The sequence below is a fragment of the Protopterus annectens genome, chromosome 11.part0 (genome assembly GCF_019279795.1).
Source record: "Protopterus annectens isolate FY-2018-M chromosome 11.part0, PAN1.0, whole genome shotgun sequence".
Taxonomy (NCBI): domain Eukaryota; kingdom Metazoa; phylum Chordata; order Ceratodontiformes; family Protopteridae; genus Protopterus; species Protopterus annectens.
The window spans coordinates 308607572-308631918 of NC_056745.1; the positions used below are offsets into that span (position 1 = coordinate 308607572).

The 24347-nt window shown below is 39.2% G+C and overlaps 1 protein-coding gene across 1 annotated transcript in view; it reads left to right on the plus strand.

The window, feature by feature from the left end:
- Nucleotides 1-24347, plus strand: part of CFAP54 (cilia and flagella associated protein 54) — a 2749537-nt gene that overhangs the window by 1176958 nt on the left and 1548232 nt on the right. The window contains exons 30-31 of the mRNA XM_044087198.1: nucleotides 7985-8155; nucleotides 13618-13729. Of these exons, the coding sequence (XP_043943133.1) occupies nucleotides 7985-8155; nucleotides 13618-13729 (283 nt within the window). The remainder of the gene's footprint in view (nucleotides 1-7984; nucleotides 8156-13617; nucleotides 13730-24347) is intronic.

Genomic DNA, 24347 nt, shown 5'->3' on the forward strand with positions numbered 1-24347 from the left:
CAAATCGCAACTCACACCCGTGCATAGTCTGGAGTTCATATGTATTCGTCTGGACACAATCAATCATATAGCCTCTCTTCCTCCTGCTTGAATCCAGACACTCAGATCCAAGGTGGGAAAAGTAACACAGTATTTTTCTCTTCTAGCAGGACTAATTGTACAAGCCTTGGGATCCATGGCAGCTGTTATCACCCACATTATTCTAGTCAGGTTCACATGCAAATTCTTCAGTGGACACTGTCAGTCCAGTGGTCCATTCTTCAGCATCCTTTAACTGCCCCAGTCAAGATCACACAAGCAGGCAAAGGTAACTTCTTTGGCGGATTCTTTCAAATAAACTTTCTGAAGGCTGTTCATTTGTTCTTCCCCTGCCAACAGTCACAGTGACCACAGACAACTCCCAAATGTCATGGGGGATGCTACTTCGGAAGGACAGTCCAAGGTATGTAGCCTCACAAGGAGGCCAAGATGCATATCAATGGCCTGGAAATGAGAACAGTCCTCCTAGTATTGTAGGCCTTTCAAGACCTTTTCCCCTCTGGGACAATTGCTATTCAGATGGACATTAGGTCATTGGCCTGATACATCATCAAACTGGGAGGAACCAAGTCTTACCCACTTTGTCAAGAAACAGTGAGGATGTGGCAGTGGGTGATCTCTTTTGGTTGCTTTTTAATAGCAATGCACAATCCAGGGAAAGCCAACATAATTGCAGTCAGACTAAACAGGTTGATTACAATACCTCACTACTGGTCTCTGAATACCAAATTAGCAGAGAGGATTTTCTGGCAATGGGGCTGACCATGCTGTGACCTAATCAGTTCTCCACTCAACAACAAGTGCAGCAGGTACTTTTCCCTGCTGCCTCCACTGGGGAGTCACTGAGAGATGGTCTAGTCCATGACAAGCCCTCCAGTCTTCTTTACGCTTACATACTGTTACCTCTCATTCCCAAATTTGCACAGAAAGCATTCCAGTTAAAGAGCTCAGTTATCCCTATTGCCTTCTTTTGGCCTTATCAAATTTGGTTCCCCTTCCTCTGGCCTCACAGCCTACTTCTGCCCTGCATACTGGATCCAACTCCAGACCTCCTGTCTCATCTGAAAGGGATGACTCATCCAGACATAACAGGCCTCAAACTGACTGCATGGTTACTTCAATTCCAACTGATTGCTAGACAATTCAGGCTCTACTCCTTGGTCTGTCATATTTTGTTATTTTCTCAAAAAGCTTCTACTAGAAAGATTTGCAAAAGTAAATGGAAGAGATTTGTATTATGTGCCCTTAATAGGCATCTGGGCCATGTTTCTCTCAGTGTACCAGCTATTCTTGATTTTTTAGCTTCAGTTTTCAGTGAAAGGGCTAGCTTTTCTATTATTAACGTCCAGTTGGCTGCCATTTTGAATTTCCAATTAGGTGAAAATAATTCTACCTAAACTTCTTCTAAATTATGTAAAGCCTTTCTTAAAGGGAACTTTTTACTTGGACATTCACTAAATGATCCTACCCCTCCTTGGGATTTAACTATTTTACTACAGGCCCTGACCATACCTCTCAACTGTACATATTTTTACAGAATGTCTATATTTTTGCCCCATTTTTCGTAAAATTTTGATTTTCTGGCAAATTAGTGGCAAATCATTAAAGATTGAAGTTAGAAAATAATGACAGACATTTAAGTTTCAGACTTCATACCCATTTAGAGAATTCATGCTAATGCAAAGCCTATTATTCTATCAACTTTCTAAGTTTGTAAGAGCAATATTTAAAATTGTCCCTATTTTTGAACCTTTGTCCCACTTTTATTTCTAGCTTTGTCCAGATTTCTTCCTCCAAGAGGTTGAAAGGTATGGCCCTGACCCAAACTCCCTTTGAACCTTCAGCCAGGTCAGATTTAAAATTTTCTTCTTGGAAATCCATTTTTCTGATTGCTTTCACATCAGTGAGATGAATGCCTGAATGCCAGGCTCTATCTTCCAAATCCTTAACTGGTTTTCTACAAAGACAGAATGTCTTTGCAGACCACCCTGTCTTTTTTGCCCAATGTAACTTCTAAGTCCAACATTAACCAGGTCATTAACCTTCCTGTTTTTTTTTCCAAACTTTTCAACTAATGGAGAGTACATGTGTCACATTTTAGACTTTCTCTCCAAACAAATTTTGCAAGCCAATTTCCAAAGTTACATTGGCCAAATGGTTAACTGATTGCATATCCTTTGTCTATAGTAAAAGAGGATTATCCTTGCTTAAACATCTTGAGCTCATTCCACAAGGTCTATGGCGGTCCCTTCAGCTTTTTGGTCAAAGGCTTCCATGGGTGACATTTATGTAGCTGCAACTTGGACTAATACTCATACTTTTATTCTTCATTACAATTTGGTTTTGGTTTCCAGGAACAGAGCTGCCTTTGGCTGTGCAGTACTCTGGAATATCCTTCCATGAGGTTCACCCAAAGTTCAACTAGCTGGGGATTGTATCCCATCAATTGAGGAACGAATGAAAAAGAAAACATCAGATAAGAAAGTTAGGGTCTATATTAAATTGTCGCCCACTTAGGTTGTGGAATGCCTAAAATCGTGAAGGGCAGTTTCCACACAGGGAAATAAGTCGTTTGGCCATTACGGGGATTTTGCCCTGTGTACATCATAGAGTGATCTTGGCGTTGGTATATTTTAGTTAGGAGGGTGTGGGGGCACAGCCCCCCACATTGGGGGTGGTGGGTGGGGTCAAAGCCCTCTACTTGATTTCTGTTTAAATTTTTTTTTTTTTTTACTTTGGCCAATGCCATTCTTTCCCTGTGTGGAAAGTGCCATTCACAATTTTAAGTTGTCAATGTTTAGGTGCCGACGTTTAGGTGTTCAAAAATCTAAGTGGCCGACCATGTAATATAGACCCGAAAGGTATGCACTCACCATAATGTTGCATCTGTGTTGTCCATTTTTATTCTTTCTCAACTTTCTGCCCACCTACCCCCTTCCCTTTGCTCCTGCAAAGACCTAAGAGATTTTCTTTAAGAACCTTTGTTCCTTGTTTGAGCTCCAGCTCCTTTTTTTATTCTATCTTTTATTAATTTCTTTAAGGTATTGTCTGTTTATCTCTAGGGCCAGCAAACTTGATATGAGATATGTTAGGTTAGCAGGAAATTATGAGTAAAGGGAGGAGCTCCAGAGAGTTTTGGATCCGAGAATCTGGTATAAGCAGGGAGTTGGATCTGAGACCCATCAGTTGAGGGAAGAATGAAAATGAACAACACAGGTGGAACATTATGGTGAGTACATAACTTTTTTTCTATCTTCCCTCAGGAACAGTATCTATGCTTCCTTTACTTATAACTTTATCCAACTCCTTAAATGGAAAAAGTTTAGTTGGAGAATCCTGCTCTTCATGTGAAAGAATTGGGGGAGTCCCATTATTAGTGAAGTCAGTTTCTGACTTGGTTTAAGTAGTCTGCATATACTGTTCAAATATATTCAAAATGCCCTCGCATAATGTAAACATCACCCCCATCATTCTCTGCCTCCTACATGAAGCAAATATCACGTCAGTTTTCTTACTAAAAAAGGGGATTTTCTTCCCACTTTCCTCTCACAAATTGTCATTCCCAATATAAACCATCTTTCATTGATAACCTATTCAAATCAAAAGGTAATTTTTGAAAATAATAATATTTATCAGCATTATTACAGCTAATGGTATTATATCCTTCCAGAATCTCTTTATATAACTCAGTTTTACTGTGACACCATTCCTTCTCAATCAGAATGTGCAAAAGCTTGTATTTTAATTTAAAACATTTATAGTTTAATGGTCCTTTTTGTCTGTCAATACCTGACAACATGTTTTTCTGTATCTCTGCTTATTATTAAACATAGCTCTGCTTACTATTGTACATAGCTCTGTACTAAATGATGTTTACTTTGCTTACTTTTGTACGTAGACCTGTACTCTGTAATAATCAATTTACTGACCTTTTATAGCATATTGTTTTATCATAGTCTTAGAAGTATTGTAGTTTATTGCTACTGTTTTGGAGCTTTTCTCCTAAGGCCTCTTCTGGAAAGGGGCTATTAGCCCAGTCAGACTAACCCGGTTAACAAATGTCAAATAAATAAATAAAAATGGTATCCACCAATCTGTCCAGGCGATATAAAAATCTTTCAGTGATAGATTATCAGAAAGTAGATGTTGGTGTTTTTTTGTAATACAGTAAAGTTACCATATTGGCTCATCAGTCTCTTAATACCTCTATGTTCCCTAGCAACCTCGGTAGTGTCATGAGAATATGCTTAAATGGCAGTATGGTCTGAAAAACCCAATTTAAGCCCTCCCCCTTGATCTCAGTCAAGGACATGCTATAAACAAAGGAATCTATTTCAGTGACATATACGTCTTGTGTATATGTAGGGTACCTATTTTGCCTATACATAAATCAAGATAGTGTAATAATATGTTAAGCATAGAGAAATATGTCCTTTGCTCTCTTCAGAGAATCCAAACATCACAATTAAAGCCCTTCACACATATAATATGTGTGTTGACTTCTAAATATTGTGGGAGGCTAGAAAATAACAAAGCTCTTTCCTTCTGATACTGCCATATATAGCTATGCGCCTAAAAACTTTAGTTGTAATAAAGCAGTCAATTAATAGTGTCCCTGGGTATATGACTAAAATATATAAAACCTTAACCTCTGAAGAACAAATCAGAAAGCAGTATCTGAACATGCGTCTTGACCCTTGCCCCAAATAAACCCAAGCCTGATAAACATGTAGCATCAAGCAGATGTGATATGTCATACTTGAGAGCCCTATTCCAGTTTAATATAGTTAAGCATCATGTGTCATTTAGGGTACTATTCACATATACAGGAAGAACAGATCGTCAACTTTTACCTTTTTTGGTTATTTTTTTAACTCTACCCCCTTTAGCATACCACCTTCATCATTCTCCATCACTTCTGAACATAAATGGTTTGATACTGCTTTATCAGGGAGCAGTGTCCTCTCTAAAGGGCCAACCCATTCTTCATCATCACTGATCTCAGTCTTGGAAACAGTATGATAAAGAATGTCCAACACGCTGTTATGAGTTTCAGCTGCAGGGGACTCATGGAGAGTGGAAACAGCAGACTGTCTGATAGGCTTAGGGGCAGCAGACAGAGTAGTTTCACTATCCCCATTTTATACAGTAGGACAGTCAAACCAAGCACATTTAGTATACTGTAGAACATAAGTCTTAATGCTGCACCCTAACTGACTACATTGTTAACACATTCTGTTTGGGCATGAATTAATTGAAAATCTGCCTGACGGCAAAACATATTTTTGGTTGACCTTTATACCTTACTATACCTTTCACTCTTTGAATACTAATAACAGAAGGTGAGTGGTGCATTTTGTCACTTACCTCCTGTAGTTTAACCTAGATTTCCTACGCTCCCATCCAAAGTCTCCTTCGTCATACATTTACAAATAGCATGTTCAGTTTTCTAAGAATGAGAAAAAATGTTTTAAATTCAGCTTATGTTAACATGTCCAGATGAAATTATACAAATATTTTTTTTCTTTATTGGTAGCATTGTCCCAAGAAAAACATATTTCCATGGTTGGTTGTCCAATTTATTCTACAACTTAAGGAAAAAACAGATAATAGTTCAAAACTCTCAAACATGATCTCAAAAAACTGCTCTTGAGCCAGCTGTATAAAAAATGAACTTCGTGATTTGAAAACCCAATGGTTGTATAAAGTTATCCCAAAGTATTTATCACTTTATTTTTAACCAGTTTTGGAGGTAATCCTGACCACAGGCAATTTCTACAAAAGTATTGTGTTTTCCAGTCAGTCTTCGACACCCCCTGTCACAGTTGTATAACTTTGAACTGGCACTGAAACAGCAGACAGCTGGGAGTTTTGATTTCCCCTGCAGGGATTGTAGTCAAAGAGCCATTCTTTGTGACCATTTTTGAAATTCTTCAGTCCTCCAACAGCTTGCAAAGCTCCACAGCAGTATCCAAGGGTACAGCTTGAGCACCTGATGATTCTGCTTTATTGATAAGATGTTTCAGCTTTTCCAAAGGTAAACCATCATCAGAAATAACAAATTCCTGCAAATCAGACCATAAGTCTTCCATATATTTAATATTTTTACTTTCAGTAAGCCCATTAACAGCCATCACTCCCTGTGGCTCAGCTATATTCTGCTTCTACATGCTTTCACAGGAGAAAATACTAGAGCTTCCCCTACCAAAAAGAATACGGGAATTCCATTGTGCCTTCACTAAAATACAACCTCAGGTCTCCCCTGAAAAACAGGCCTCTAGCCTAGTGAGGCTAACCTGGTCAACAAAAAAAGAATGAATGAATGAATGAATGAATACATGAATAAATACATATATCTGTCTTTCTCATTAATATGCAAATTCATGACTACTCATTTGAAGAAGATTTGGAAGATTCTATTATTGTGTCAGACATGCTTTACTTATGGCTGTAGTCAGTATAGTCATGTCTGCACAGTCCTGCATACTTTGTGCAAAGTAAAGCTTGTATAAGACCCAATGACGTTAGTTTCTCTCAATGCTGAAATAGCTTTTGATAGAGTAACTTGGTTTTCTTGTTCACTACCCTTCAAGTTATGTGATTTACCACTCATGCTATTAACTAGATAAAATGCCTGTATTCTTTAGTAACAAATAAGATTATAGGCCATAGGTTTTCTGTATACCTTGTTCACATGGTTCTGGAACTAGGCAAAACTGGCAACAAAAAATCTATTTCTCTTTAATTTAGTTTTGGAACCCTTGACAAGAAGGATAAAGGATATTAACTGAATTACCTCTGTAATTGTAGGAAGTACTCCTGTCAGACATTTATCCTACAAAGATGATATGTTGCTTATTCTAAGCACACAGGCTGGCTCCCTCACAGCAGCCGTATAGAGCACGGTAGTGTTTAAAATTTCCGAAATTATAAACTGAATATGGATAAATCTTGTATATGTCTTCTGTACACATAAATAACTATAAATGGTGTTTATCATGTCAGAAAAGATTGGGGCTCTCTTGGCATTAAATGACCAAGTATCTGTATGAGTCCAGATGCTAATATTAGGAAAAGTGAAACATTCAATAATCTAGAGCTAAAGTGATTCTGGATTTACATAGATGTCATGTTTGCCACTATGTCTTGAAAATGAATATTCTGCTTAGCCTACTTATTCATTAAATATGTTCCCTCCTTAACAGAGGTTGTTTATCTCATATCATTAAGTATATGCAGCTCTGAAGCACAGCATGTCAATGTGCACATCAAGTAATACTTTGAATGCTTCTAGTTCTTCTTGAGTTTTTAATGTTTTTTGGTAAAGTTTATGTGCCTTGAATAACAGAACTCCTTTTTCCTGTTGCCCTTGCAATAGGCATAATATAACTTTCCTTCACTCCTCAAATAACATATTATGAGTTGTGTTTTATATTTTTCACATATTCTTTTAACTATTCATGTTCTAAGCCTCTAGAATGTAAGTACTCATCAGAAAACTTTCCATATCTTAATGAAAGCAGCACACATCTGTGTTGCATTCTGTCTATAGCTGTACTGCCATTTTTGCATTTGGGCAAATACTCTGTGCTTGTCAGTAGTTTTTTTTTTTATCACAGAGCAGGCAAATGGAGACCGAGGCACTTAAACCAAGAACTTCAAGATGAAGTTCGGTCAAAGCTCATAACCTTAAACCCCTGAATTAAATTGCCATAATCTACAATTTATTACCCTTGAGGCAAGCTCTGTATATGTAAGTTTTATACTGGGGTGTTGATTTTTTTATTCCAAAATGTGGTAACGCTCCATATACAAATATAAACTGAGGATTTTAAAACAGTGTACTCATACATGTTATGTTGTTAGTAATGCAAATTCATCAAGTTTCATCAGAGGTACTGCTTTTTATGTTATCAACTTATTTATTTCATTTTTACTTTATCAGGTGCTGCGATCGTGGGGAGAACATGAATTGTGTTCTGTCATCGTTGATACTGGAAAGAAGCTTTTATTTGATATTTCAGGGAGTGTTTCAAGTCTTGCTCCAACAGGGCAGTCTAAATGTAATATGAATGATGGAACAGTGAAAGCAGTGGAACCAGAAGTTGACAGACAGGTGATGTTTATATACTATGCTTACAGATGTACAAAAAGTAACCAACAACACAGTCAAGAGACATCTTATTAAATAATGCTATAAACTGTAATTAAAAAATCTGGGACTGGAGTAAGCAAATAGCATCAAATTCAAATAGCATCAAATTAAAACCAATAGACTTTTGTACCTAACCAAAAACTTCATCAAGTTAATAAAATCACGTGAACAAACAAAATGTTCAGAGGAATAAGTATTAGGGAGAAGATGGTTGGGTGGCTTAATGATTGCTGCCTGGAAGGTCTGAATGTATAGGAATAAGAGGGGAAATGTTTGAGACTAAAAGTGTAGGTAATAGTGTTCCAAATTGTCTGGTACTTGGACCTGCTTAGTATAATTAGATGAGACTTTTGCTAGGCTTAAACAGCTATATCAGTATACTTGTTTATGATTTGAAGGTATGTGTATTGGGTCATGATGGAGGAGCAGGTCTGCAGATTTAAGGAAACTGGAGAAATGAGTTGCTGTTTAACTCCTGGAATCAAATGGCAAGAAATATAGTGTGATATACTTTGGTTATGGTAATGCAAGGACTGATTATATACTAAAGGGAATAGTTTCTAGACTGGATAAATATGAGTAGTAGTAGTCCAGATAGCAGTGACATTTTTCTAAATCTTTTTATTCAGTCTTTTTTTCAGTCATATCACATCCAGTAACAAAAAATACATCTCTTCCCCCTGCCATTCATTAGCATATGTACCACTTGCTGCCAATACCATATGTATACCTAGCTATATTTCATATTTTACCCTATAAAACATGTTCCGTTTTCTCTAACAGCATATGTCTGTTTTCTCCTTCCTCTTTTTCATCTCCGTCCAGTCCCTGAACAACTTTACTTGCACTCCACTTCCACTACTCATTAAAACACAAAATACGAAGAACCAAGCCCAAGGACCGAACAAGTAGATAAAATTAGAAACTGGTTTACTTGAGCGCTTTCGGAAGAGACAATACCCCTCCTTCTTCAGAATGTGTAAAAGAACAAACAAGAAATGCAGGCAACAAACCTTATTTAAAACCAATTAAGGCAATCATGTGACAATCTATTACCATTGTTACTCAATTCATTAAAACAACCTATACAAATCATCAGAACAAGTAGCAGCCTACTTTTAATGCAGGCAAAATGCCACCGCTTAAAACTAAAAAAGGATACAAATACAATGAACAACTTAAAGATTTGATATAGATGCTTAATTGTTTACATAGTCATTAAAATATTTGTGAATGGCCCATAAAGCACACTAATCATAAAGTAAGCTTAGTCCCTATATAGCCTACCATTGTATTTGTATCCTTTTTTAGTTTTAAGCGGTGGCATTTTGCCTGCATTAAAAGTAGGCTGCTACTTGTTCTGATGATTTGTATAGGTTGTTTTAATGAATTGAGTAACAATGGTAATAGATTGTCACATGATTGCCTTAATTGGTTTTAAATAAGGTTTGTTGCCTGCATTTCTTGTTTGTTCTTTTACACATTCTGAAGAAGGAGGGGTATTGTCTCTTCCGAAAGCGCTCAAATAAACCAGTTTCTAATTTTATCTACTTGTTCGGTCCTTGGGCTTGGTTCTTCGTATTTTGTACTTCCACTACTCATGTTTTCTGTTTTTGATCTTTATCTAGTATTCACTAACTGCTTCATATCCTTATTGTCGAATTATGTCCTCTACCCTATTCCTTACACTCATATTATTTTTTCAAATTAACTGGATTGTAAATCCCTTATCTGCTCCGCCCCTTCTCCTGTCATCTTTGTGTATCTTTATCCATAAAAAAATTGTTTCCTTCTCTCCCTCCCAAAAAAAGTTTTATGTGCTTTTTCCCTCCATGCCTGCCAACCGCAAGCCTCCCTTCTGGGAGTCATGCACTTCCAGTCCTCTAATACTTCTTACTCATATATATATATACATATATATATATATATATATATATATATATATTTTGCAATTTTTATTGTTGTTTGGATGTGCATGAAAGCGGTTATGATTCTCTTTCTAGAACATCAAAAAAACTTGAATGGCAGATCCATTTTAATGCTGAGAATTCTCCTGGTCTCAACAAAGACTTGAATATTAAGAGTATCTTGAAGTTTAGACCTTGAATGTCATTTTCTTTCCATAGCTTTCATTAGTATTTATCCTATATTTAGTAAGTCTAATAAGACTTTTAATAAAAAGTTTTCAGGCCATGTTTCCTGTCTCTCCTCTGTACATTTAGTTTACTTTACTGATGAGTTTCATTTATTGTGTTTCTGAATCAGGAATTATTTAGCTTTGTTATTAAAAGATTGCCTGTCTTATGTCATATGATCCATTTGTGCTTTTGTATTTAATAAGCATAACTGAAATGTTTAAATTGTTCTGATGAAGTCTCATTTTTGACTGGAGAGAGAAAAGCACTCTGCATTTTTGTTAGAGTTCCGTTGTACTTCACTGTGGTTTGTTTTATTTTATGTTTCATGTTTTAACATTAAATCCAGTACATTTCAAGGCCAGTACGTCACTGCAGTATGAAGTGAGCAGAAACTTTCCAGCAGATACTTCTTGAGCAACTATGATTCAAACAGGCAGGTAAATAGCAACAGAAGGATAACTATAAACATGCATCCATTATATTTTATCTAATCTCCCCCCCCCCCTCACTATATATATATATATATATATATATATATATAAAGATTCTTACACACATATGCTTACTGTCACAATCTTGAAGCCCACAGTCTTGAAATGCACAGTCAAATGTCGAAAAGCACAATATAGCACTCCTGAAATTGAGCCCTTGCAACACTCATGTTAGCCTTCATTTCTGTGTCCAAAGCCCCCGCAGGATCAATTTTAGCACAGCACCTGGGTCCATACCCCTTTCGAACCCATATTAACACTCATTCCTGGGATTACACTGGTAGGTGGATTTGGTATTTGAGATTGTTAGACGTTGTGGTTTTCAGAGTTTTGGTCTTTGATATGGTCCCAGGATTGTTTATTTCATGATTTTAGGCTTCAGCGATGTGATAGTAAACTTTATACACACGTAAATACATATGTGTGTGTCTGTACACACACACACACACACACACACATACACACACACACATATATATATATATATATATATATATAGGTTCATAGGTTCATACTAGGCTATCTGCCCAAGGGCATTTATAAGCCTAGCCCATAGTTATGTGGCTTTCGCCACCCCTTTAGTTTGAATAAAAACTATGCCTATCATTTTGCTGTGCCTCTGTCAAGCAGTGACGCTGAAGTAATCCCTGGGGTATATCTGCAATCTCCCATCCATTGGTCAAGATTCCTCTTGAACAAGACCAGAGAGGTGCTATATATATATATATATATATATATATATATATATATATATATATATATATATATATACATATACATATACATATATATATATGTGTGTGTGTGTGTGTATATATATATATATATATTTATATACACACACACACACACACACACACACACACATATATATATATATATATATATATATTATGTATACACGCACACACACTTATACACACATATATAAATGTGCATGTGTATATACATGCAAGTGGACACTGAACTCAGCTTCAGTTTACCCCCCAGTCAGTTGAAATAAAAATTAAGTGACTATGCACTTAGTCACTCAGACAACCAAAAAATAATAACCACCATGGCAGAAGCAGTAAATATCAATTCACACCACTCTTAAGAAAATAGTTTGTGATCAGAAATGTAACACCTGTGTTTCTTTTCTGATAAAATGAAACCAACACATGCAATCACAAAGGAAACATCTTTGCTTTATCTACAGTCAGAAATGTACAACACACCACTGCAAAATTTTCTGAAACGTATATTTGTGAGAGGGCTTCACCTCCTCAATCCCCAGTTGTGGGGGCTTTCCCCCATACCTCTTCATTATATATACTGACTCCATGGTTGCACAAGCAAGTATAAAGTGCAGTACTATACACTGTATTGTAGTTGACCAAACCACAGCTGGCTCGCACAAAAGTTGACTAGCTCAACAACTGTTTAAAATAGCCACCAATCCACCATGTTGACTAAATGTGCACAAATGGTAGTACAACCATGTGCATACAAACCTGTGTACATGTATACACATACATATAAAAGAGGAGCATATAAGGATTAGTCAAGCACCTGTATTATCAACCATTCTATCAAAACCACATTCCACTCCAAACCCAATACAGTGAATCATATCCTATAACAAAAGGAAACCTAGGAGTTTCCTTTTCTGATTGCACACACACCACCGGAAGCATACATAGAAGAGTATTTAAACATAATTTAAATATTTTGTAATATTCAGCTGTGTAGCTGCATTCAGCACATAAAAAGCCAATTTATGGGGTGATATTGGCACAGTCAGATGGCACTGTTTATTCTTTAATAAATCACATGCACATAGTGAAACCAATACAAACTAAATGATACTTCTTAAGTAGAGGAGTTTCACACACATACACACAAATCTACACATGTACACACGCACATAGATATAGCTATAGATATGATAATAAGATACTCTGTCAAATTTAAAATACCTTAAAAACAACATAATCAAAGCAAAACACCAAGTCACTGAACTGCGGAATTACCAAACCTATTAAGGTCAAAAACAAAAGTAAAACTGGAATACAATTTGTTTTAGCCCTCCTATTCTGTGCCAGGATTCCTTTCACAGAGGCCTGGAAGATAGAGGCCTTCTCATTCCCAAGGATAAGAATGTTCCTCTATGCTTTTCCACTCATTCCACTACTATCCATGTTTTTCTAAATATCTAGTAGGATGCTCCAGAGATTGTAGTAGTGCTCCCCTTTTGATGCAGGCAACAGTAGTTTATCTCTCTTCTTTTGAAAGTGACCAAGGACAATTACCACAGGCTTCCCACAGATTGGATTTAAGACAGGGGTTATTTGATACACCCCAACCAGAAAACTCTTCAGTTGACTGCCTGTATTGATAGAATTTGATACCTTTTAGGTCCTGTTTTTTTGCTTAGGTATTTAAGGAAGCTAAAAGACCTATTACTAAGAAATCATGTATGTGCAAATGCAAATGATTTTCTGGTCTGTGTCATTCCAAGAACCAGGACCCTCTTAAGACCTGGCTGCTTCTGGTTCTTGATTATGTTTGAGAGTCAACCCTTGCTTTGAAAATCTGGCCAGTGACAGGGGTAAAACACATATAGCTTAGGCAACCACAACAGTGATAATTTATTACAGCTACTGTTATTCAGAGTTTACTTATACAACTGTGATTTTTAAAGACTATGCAAAGTTAAAGTCATTGCTAAAGTTTATCTGATATTTTTGTTAATCACTGCATGTGACATCTGTGCTTTTGTTCACAATTAAAAAAATAACATCTTATACTTTAGACTCCCTCAGCAAAGAAGACTACAAAGAAGAAATCACCAGGACTCTTGGACGAAGCAGTGAATGAGCAGCTAAAAGCACTTGAAGCAAATATGTTGAAACTGACAAAGCATGGTAAAATAAGTTCACCAGTCTGTTTAAATATTACATCTTTTGTTTCTTTTTGTTTTTGCCATTTTGACCCGAATACCTGTCTTTTGATTAGTGATTTTTAATTCATAAACGGTTTTGATGTTGTGTTGTCCTATCTCGCCTTCATTCTTACCGGTTGGGTTTGGAGCCAATCCTCTGTACTATACTATCCATACTATAGCTCGAAAATCTTTCACTTGACTCTTCGCTGAACAGCTATCCCATCATGCAGAGTGTGATTCCTCAGATCTCGTTTGCCTCTTAACAAGATCGGAGGTTCTTCATCTTGGCCGTGGCTACGTTTTTGGAAATTTTAAATATCTTGCATTTTTCTTAGCTGTTTTTGCTCTTTAGTTGTTCTTCTGGTGGTGTGTGTGTTGTTTATTCTATTCATTACTGTGGTTACTGCTTGAGTTGGCCGTCGCCTTAGTTGCAGGCCTGTTTTCTCACTATCCCGTCGTTAAGTTTTTACTGGTTCCCTTTCTAGTGTGCGTTTATCTCCTTATTACTGAGTCTTGGCTCATTTAAGTTAGAGGGCCATGTGCCCATTTGAATTAGAGGGCATAACTTATCTTCTTAATTACATTTTCTTCTTTTAGTAGCAGTGCTAGGTCCATTTAAGTTAGAGAGCCTAGCGCCCATTTAACTCAGAGGACAGAACTGAACTTTTCTTAATTTCAAATAGATGTGCTGTGAGTTTATATTTTTATTTTATATAGATTACTATTTAGGCTTGAATTATTATGTGTGTTATTTCGGTTTATAGTGTTTTTTTAGTTAGTATGTCTAAGGAGAGTAGAGAGAAGGAACCAAAGCCATCTGGCTTTAAAAAGTGTCAAAAATGTTTGCAGAAAATGTCTTTAACTGATGGTCATAGCATTTATGTTTACTGCTTGTGGGCCATTCACCTTCAGGAGTCATGTACCTTCTGTCATTCTTTCAGCTCACGAGTTTTGCAGGAGAAAAATAATAAATTAATAGTCAGAGGGCTACTGAAAACTCCATTCTCTGAAGCTCTAGAAAGTCAGAGTACCTCCTCCAAGCCTAAGTCTCCTTCTTCAAAAGGTGATAAAAATTCCAAAAGACCTTCTACTTCTTCTCCTTCATCGGGTCATTCAGAGCCACCAGCAAAAATATCTAAAACTTCTTCAGAAAAATGTATCTCTTCGGCTCCACAGCAGTCGGAGCTGAGAGAGACTAGCTTTCGGAGCTGGTCCACTGAATTTCTGCCGGTCTCCCATAACTTAAGATCTGCCATATTGAAGAGATCTCACTCACCTAACCTTTCTTCCAGGTCCTCTAGAGGCCTATCGGATGATGATGTGGATAGAGTGGTGCGCAGACTACTGAAGTCACGGTCGCTGGCAAAATAATTTTTGGCTCTGATCCAGCCGGTTCCGGAGTCAATTAAGACTTTTTCATCCACAGCAATTCCTCCTCCGAGCCAAGCTGGATCTTTGGAGCTGGAGTGCCAGGTACCAACTGCTGTAGAATCTTTGGTCCTGAGACCCCTCTAGGAGATTTTGGAACTGTTGTCTGCTCTGACACCCTCAGTGCTGCCCGGGGTGTCTAAGAGCCAAAGCTCTCCGGTTGATTCCAGGGGGGATGCTCGCACCCGAGTTTCTTTGGCTCCGAGCTTACATCTCGGGGCATCGGCACGGGTGAACTCGGCTCCTACATCAGGCTCAGAGCTGGTTTCATTGGAGCCAAGGATTCCTTCCACTTCTTTGGAACTGGGGGCATCCTCAGAGCTGGGGGGGACCTGCTTTCAAGCTGATGAGGAGTGTGCTGTCCCCTCCTGCAGCTCTACACAAGGGTACTGGTAGTCTTTCCCCTAAAGCACCGGCATCTGTCTCGGCACCTCTCCATCCTCAGGACAGCGGTGATACAAGGCCTCAGGTAGCCCCATTGGGCGAGTCTCACTCTCCCGTGACCTCCCCAGAATATCCTTCTGAGGAGGTTCCTCAGAAGAAAACATGCAAGAGGAAGCATCTGGACTCACCAGACGAGTCACTCACCTCAGACACTGACCTCGAGGAGTCAGAAGGGTCCCCACGGTCGCCCTTTGAAGATATGTCCTTTGCAGATGTCTTAGAAATCCTGAAACAGAGAGGGGGCTGGAAGTCCATCAACCCTTCGGATCTCAACCTTCAGCCTCCTGGGTGTCTCTGCCTTTTGATGAACTAATAGAATTGGTTAGTCGAAAGGCGTGGGAGTCACCAGACACAATGGAACTAGTCCCTCAGAGGCCAAATAAATTTATAACAGCTCCATTAGAGAATGACTTTCTTACTAAAGGCGTCCCTGTAGATGCTATGGTGGTGGCAGCAGCCACCAAGAAGGAACTCTCTGAAACATCCTCATCTGTCCATCCACTGAACAAGGAGTCTCGAACGATGGACAGATATGGGAAGCATATTTTCTCATCAGTGATTTTTACCCTTAGATCGCTGAACTACCTTACGCACTTCATTAGGCTGCAAAGAGATCTCCTGAAGGAGTTAGGAGATACTTTTCAAGTTTCACTAGCTGGAGGGGTGTCAGACAAAGTGACCTGTCAGCTATCCACCTTAAATTCCAAGTTGACTCCTCCATGAGGCTGATTTCTTATGCAGCAGATGGAGTGAGCAGGGCAGCAGGCTCAGGAGTTTCCCTAAGGAGACACTCCTGGATGCTCTTGTGAAACTTTGTGGAACCCTTTAAGTCTACCTTTGTCAATGCCCCTTTTGATGGATCCTCACTCTTTGGACCAAAAGTCAAAGACACACTCACCAGATGCGAGCAGGAAGGAAAAACTCTCTCTGCCGTGGGAGTACGTTTTTCAGTATCTTTCAGGCCCTATCCTAAGGGTCAGAAGAGGGGAAAAATGTGGTTTAAAAAAATCTCAAGGAGTTTTTCAGGATGCACAAAGTGAATCTTCCCCCAGGGGCAGATGGAGAGGTTATAATGGTAGACATTGTTCACGAGGCAGAGGGGGTCCGCAAAACCAGAGTGATCATGATTCCTTTCATGGCCGACCCTTCTGGCACTCCTGAAAGAAGGCCCATCTGCCCTACTCTGGAGGCAGTTGGGGGGCGATTATCTTTGTACCCAGAAGCCTGGTGACATATCACAAAAGACAAGTTGGTATAAAGTGTAATATCCAGAGGTTATTCCATTCCCTTTTGCCTTCCTGTCCCACAACTCAGAAGGATCCCGGACGTTCCATCCAGTCATAGGTAAGCAACTAAAAAGAGTCAAAAGTTGCTAGGCAAAAGAGTCATCCAAGAAGTCCCTGCAGATCAAATAGGATTCAGAACTTACTCAAGATTCTTTTTAGTGCCAAAAAGAACAGGGGACTGGAGACCCATATTGGATCTCAGCAAACTAAACGAATCCATAAAGAAGACCAAGTTCTGAAAGGTAACACTGCAGTCAGTTCTTCCCTTTTTAGGGAAAGACGACTGGATGTGCTCAATAGACCTCCAAGATGCGTACTACCGCATATAAATGGACAGACTATCAAGGAGTCACCTATGCTTCTGGCTAGGAGCCAGTCATTACCAGTTCTGAGCTCTGCCCTTTGGTCTCACTACAGCCACCAAAGTGTTCACCAAATGCATGGCAGTAGTCACAGCTCAGTTGAGATGGCTAAGATTCCAAGTGTTTCCATATCTAGATGACTGGATCCTGACTGCCACCACCAAGCATCTACTACAGCAGTCAAGAGACACCACTTTACAAATCTGTTCTCAATTAAGGATAACAGTAAATTCAGAAAAATCTGCCTTGTTGCCATGTCAGCATATTACCTTTATAGGAGCAGAACTAGCACCATCTCTATGATGGCAAAGTTACCTGCAGAAAGACTTTTTGTGCTCAGACAATAGATTACAGATCTCCTGCTAAAGACAAAAGTAAGGTGAAAACAGTTCTGAAAATCCTAGGAACCATGGCAGCAACCATAACCCTAGTTCTTTCAGCCAGGATGCACATGAGAATTCTTCAGTGGCTCCTTTTTTCTCAGTGGTCCTTACAAGAACTTCCCATGTTTCACCAGATCAGGATCACAGAGCCATGCAAGAAGGATCTAAGATGGTGGCTCCTTTTCAGTCATGTCACATTAGGTCTACCCTTTACCCCACAACAACCTCTGGTAACTGTGACCACAGATGCCTCCCAGATGGGGGGGCATTATCTGGGGAGGATAGCCCAAGGGACATGGCAGGAACACGAGACCCATTTGCACATCATTGTTCTAGAGATGAGAGCAGTGCTCTTGGCATTGCAAGCACTTCAGGACTCTCTTCCACTAGGAGCAATTGCAATACAGTCGGACAATATGTTGGTGGTTTGGTACATAAACAAGCAAGGAGAAACCTAGTCTTACCCCCTTTGCCAAGAGGCCCTCAGGGTTTGGCAATGGACAATCCCTTCCCAACGCTTTCTGGTAGCAATGCACATCCCGGGGAAGTCCAATGTGATAGCGGTCAGGCTCTGCAGAGCAATATTGTTGCCTTATGAGTGGCCCCTAAAGGAAGAGATAGTAGAAAGGATATTCCGAAAATGGGGCCAGCCTTGCTGTAACCTATTTGCCACTCTCACGAATGCCAAATGCAGCAGCTACTTTGCCCTAATCCCCACTCCGGGAGAGTCAACAAGGGATGCACTTGCCCACAATTGGCCCTCGGGATTACTTTATGCCTTTCCTCCTAATACTCAAAGTTATTCAGAAAGCTTACTCATTGGGAAGCAGGATAATTCTCATTGCGCCATACTGGCCTCGTCAGATTTGGTTTCCCTTCCTCCACCCTCATCTTCAGGAGAAACTGTAAACTCTGGAGCCAGTTCCAGACCTTCTGACTTGTATGTCGGAAACATTCCACCTCTCCCTCCAAACCCTCAATTTGACAGCATGGCTGCTCCAGTTCCCAACTTAATCAGGCTTCACAATTTTACACCAGTAGTTAAACACCTCTTGGTATCCTCGTATAAGGCTACAACAAGGAAGCTATATTCTAGTAGATGAAAAAGGTTCTCATACTGGGCACAGAGTAAAAACATTGACCCCTTTTCTGCCCTGATCACTTCTGGTCTTGAGTTCCTATCAGAGCTTTTTCAACAAGGTTCAGCTGCAGCTACTATTAAGGTGCAGTTAGCTGCAATCTCAAATTATCACATAGGCAACGGAACTTCAAACCTGATGTCACACAGATTATGTAAAGCGTTCTTGAAAGGTGCCTGCTTATTAAGACCCCCCCTTTAAAGAACCTCTCTCACCATGGGACTTGAATTTTGTTCTAACATATCTGACCTTACCTCCATTTGAGCCCTCATCAACTTGTGACCTCAAATTTCTGTCCTGCAAAACAATTTTCTTAGTTGCTATTACCTCTGCAAGGAGAGTTTCGGAATTTCAATCTTTATCAATCAGACCTCCTTATTTGATCTTCCATAAGGATAGAGTATCTCTCTGAACCAACCCATCATTCTTACCTAAGGTGTGTTCACAAAATAACTTAAATCAGTCTATTGAGCTGCCAGTGTTCTTTCCTAATCATGGCAACAAGGCAGAATACAAGCTACACCAGTTAGATGTGCATAGACAACTTCCCTTCTATTTACATAGAACCAAAGATTTCAGGAAGTCTGATCAGTTGTGTGTTTCCTTTTCAGAAGTCAAAAAAGGCATGCCAGTCTCTAAAGTCTCACTATCTAACTGGATCTCCAATTGTATTACCTTTATTTACAGTTCTAATAATAGACAACTACCATTCAAAGTCAAAGGTCATTCTACTAGGGTCATGGCTATGTCATCTGCTTATCTAACTAGGCTATCAATGGACAGTATTTGTGCCACTGCTATGTGGGCAAGACCTCAAACCTTCATTACTCATTACAAAGTGGATTTGGCCTCCAGGGACAGGGCCTTCTTTGGTTCCACTGTGCTGAAAAGCGTGCTCCCATGAGCCACCCAGGGAATATGGTGCTAGGAACGCTGTCCCAACCAGGAAGAATGAAGGCGGGATAGGACAACATAACATAAAGAAGTTATGTACTCACCATAACGTTCCATATTTGTTGTCCAACTCACTATTCATTCTTCTGATCCCTCCCACTGTGCCCCTGCCTAAGGCTTCTAGAGGACCTAGAGGAATCTCCTTCTTGGACAAGGAGCTCCTCTGACTTTCTTTCTTCTTCAGTATCCTTTATTATGGGACCAGTGTACATATATGGTTAGGGTTAACAACAAATAAGATCTGGGGAATCACATACTACATGATAGGGGTCTGAAGCATGAAACTTCGAACTTGAAAGGTCGAAGTCTAACAATGTTGAAACATAGAACGGAGATCGCCATAGTGTGGGAAGGGAATATTTCCCTTTACTGCACTGTAGTGCGATCTCAGAGTTGGTATATTTAAGTAGCGGGGGGTGTGGGGGTGCAGGGGGGCTTGCCCCCTGAATAGAGCATTTTTTTGTTTGTTTTGGGTGTTGGAGTGTTTTTTTTTTACATTTGATGTCAGATTTCGAACTTTCAAGTTTGAAGTTTAGTGCTTCGAACTTGTCAGCTTTCAACAATCTGATATAGACCCCATGATGGGATAGGTGTTCAGCCACAAGCCAAGCGGAAGACTTCGAGCTATAGTATGCAGCCGAGTTGGAGCCAAGGATTGGCTCTGAACCCAACCAGTAAGAATGAATGGCGAGATGGACAACAAACATGGAATGTTACGGTGAGTACATAACTTCTTTTTTACATTCTTTAATGCTAATCCAGGCTAGGCTAGAGTTACTATGGAACCTGGTAAAAGTGTAGTTATGTCCCTCACAGTACAATAAAATCTGCAATTGTGTTAAAAAGAAACATACATTATTATTACCAGCTGTATGCACTGTTGTGTTACTTCAGTGACATTGTAGAAGTAAACAGCATAGGAAGGATTAATGCATATCAGGTAGTATGAGCAGCATAAATATTTTAGAGCAGTATGCCATCTGGTGACCTTCTTTGCACTTAAGGAAAATTGCATAAAACGATTGTATACAAGATGCATCACTGCCATCTTTTAAATTTTAAATCATCATAGCAGTAAATCTAGTGATACTTCATCTCATTCCCGTAAATCACGCAGTTATTGTACATGTCTACCATTTCCACTGCTTCAGTGGCATTTTGCGTTATCTGCCAAGGTAACCCAGTACTGGCCAGCTTTAAAAAGCTTAGATTCCCCTCCATCTCTCTGCTAGTGACAGTTGATTGGCTGAACATATCCTGAATGGGAAGCCTTCAGCTGTCACTGGAAGCAAGTGTTCAGTCTTTTTTTTTTTTTTTTTGCCATCCAAAGAAGAAAGTCCCCTGGCTCTTCAAAGGCTCCAGTACTGATTTTCCTGGCTTACTGCTCAGATAATCCTCATTTTGGGACTCCCTTCATCTTATTTTATTATTAGATGTATTATTCTCCTTCTATTGTTATGTTTATTTTAAAAATATATTTATATTAATGTTTTGTTTCTGTCAATGTCTACAGTAATTCCTGTGGGAATTTCTGCTTGTACCAGTTTTATTTGGCTTCTGTCTTTGACAAATGCTTGTTTTTACTGTTTTTGAGGAAACTTTCAATATTTCTCTCAGAAGTGCAGTGTGTTTGTGTGCTGTTAGACAGCAGGGGCTGCATTCTGCAGTCAGAACTGTGAATTAATTGTGCCTGTCTTTACTGTTACCTTGCTTTATTTTCATCTTTCAACAGGAAATATTGCAGAACTTGGATTTTCAGCATTTATACATTATTTACAATATGTATGACTGCTCTCTGTATTTACAGTGAATTAAGTTATTTGAATGTATTGTGGAGATTTTATTCTCTCTGACAGTAAAATATAGTTTGAATGCTATTAAATATTATTTTATTGCAGTTTAATATGATTAAAGTATGTAGAGTTAATTTTAACATTGGCTTGGTACTTTGGTTGCTTTGGTGTTTTGACTTTGAGTACTGGAAATCCATTAACCTCTCAGTTGTTGTAAAAGGATTCTGAACATATTTCAAATTTGTGTGTGTGTGTGTGTGTGTGTGTGTGTGTGTGTGTGTGTGTGTGTGTGTGTGTGTGTGTGTGTGTGTGTGTGTGTGTGTGTGTGTGTGATTATAGCACAGTTTGACAGAGTTTACTTGTGTGGGCACATGTTTATTATAAGCAACTTTAAGTGCTTATTGTGATACATTGTCCATTACTGTCAGTTTATTATTATGGCTGGTGTTTTTCCCCTGACTTGATTGATCCTAACTCTGGTACCTGCTCCCATCAAATCTGGTTGCACTTAAAAAGAAAAAAAACAAAACAAAATATAAATATGCCTAAGCCTATGGTTAGTGATTCTGCTGGAGCCACTGTAAAACTGGCAGACCACTTACATTTTGCCTTGTCATCTTCTAGTGCAGTGACTGTGGAACATGGTTAAGACACATCCTCTAGGACTGTTCCAGTGCTTGGATCATGTATGGGAAAAAAAAAACCTTTAGATGCAGGAGGAGTCTGGGGTAAAAGACCCATTGACAAACATAATACTCTGTCCACAGATAGTTTATCTAGTAGTGAAGTTCACAAGAAAAAAAAAACCTTGATCATACAGCTGATAATCAGACTATAGCTGTTTATAAGGCTGCTGTGGATTCCTTGACTAAGAGTGTTCTTCAGACAACTAATTCTGTTGGTTGTGTGTCTATGCACTGCTCTAGTACTACTTTGGCTAGAGACTTTTCAGCTGTTTCAGGTAATGATGAGGAATCTGATGAGAACTGGTGATTACTAGTTGACACTGAGTTCAGTCACTCTTATTCCTTGGAAGGTGAACCTGAGCTTAAGTCCAAACAAGTGTTCACTTTTTCACAGATGATTGCTAGATTTAGTGATCCTTTTGCTTGGGAGCATTTGGGAACTATCAAGAGCTAGGTAGGGTATATGACCTTATAGAGGACAAGATGCCCAATTATGTGGCTAACCCCCAACCTTACCAACTTTAGAAGATGTTTATACCGCCGATGCAGGACACCAGTATCTATACCTGCAGTCCCTAAAAAGGATCAGAGAAAATATAGGGTCTCCTCGGATATGACAGGTTTGTTTTCTCATTTGACTGCTGACCCAGCTGCCTTCACCCCAGCTACTTGCTCATATAAAAACATCTTGGCTTCATCCAACACAACAACCCAAATAAAGAGGGAAAATCTGTCTAAATTACTTTCTAGTAATCTAGCCTTTAGAATGTTAAATTATGAAGGGTATATGGGGAAATTTATTTTACAGTGTGCTTACAATTTAGATGACTTTGCTGCATCCTTATCTGCACAGGAAAAATCTTATATGAATGAAATTATTTCTGGTTTGACTCAAGGTTCAAGACATCCTTTGAGAGGTGCACTTGAATGTACATTCTTGTGAAATGTTGCTTCTTAAGTTGTATTAGGACAGTATGCTTGGTTACATAATCAGAACTTCTGTGAAGATTTAAAAGCTAAAAGTCTGAATGTAGCTTTAAGTTACACAGATTCTCAAACAGTGGGATGTTGCAGGCAAATTAATGTATAGGGCACGGCTGCACAGGTAAAAACCACACTCTCCAAAGCCAAGAACACAGCATCCATGGGACCAGACAACATCCCAGGCTACATTCTACACGAATTAGAGAACGAACTGGCACCCCATCTAAGTACCATGTTCAATCATAGCCTCACCTCAGGCTTTGTGCCTGATGAATGGCTCACAGCAACGGTTATCCCACTCCACAAGGGGGGAGCCACCACGGACCCTGGGAACTACCGCCCCATTAGCCTGACGAGCCTTGTCTGCAAGGCCATGGAACAGATCGTCATGGAACTTATAAACAAAGATATTGATAATCTCCAAACTCTGGACCACTCCCAGTTCAGGTTTGTAAAAGGCAGATCATGTCTCCTAAACCTGATAGACTTCTTTGAAGCAGTCACCAAAGCCGTAGACAAGGGTGAGGTGGTTCACACAGCCTATCTAGATCTTGCCAAGGCTTTTGACACCAGCCCCCACTCTGGAATTATAGATAAACTCACTAAACTAGGTATAAATCCCTATGTCACAAGATGGGTTACCAACTGGCTCACTGACAGAACCCACACTGTGAAAGTAGCAGACTCCAAATCCGACTTCAGACCAGTGACAAGTGCAGTACCACAGGGTTCAGTCCTGGGTCCTGTCCTGTTTGGTATCTACTTCTCTGAAGTACAGGCTAACACAGAAGGTCTTTGGCTAACAAAGTTCGCAGATGACTGCAAACTAGGAGCCATAATCGAAACTCCTAACAATGTGGACATCCTACAAAAGGGCCTCACTGAGACAGATGCCTGCTGTCAAAGCCATGGCCTCAAGCTCAATGCCAAAAAGTGCATTGTCATCCCCTTTGGTAAAAACTCTGTACCCATGAACTACAACATAGGCGGTAGTATATTTAACACCGAAAGTGTAATAAGAGTCCTTGGGACACAGGTGGACAGTAGTCTCTCCTTTGATAATCACATTGCCACAGTAGTCAGGAAATCCTTCTACGTGTCACACCTCATCACAAAAGGTTTCTCATCCAGAAAAAAAG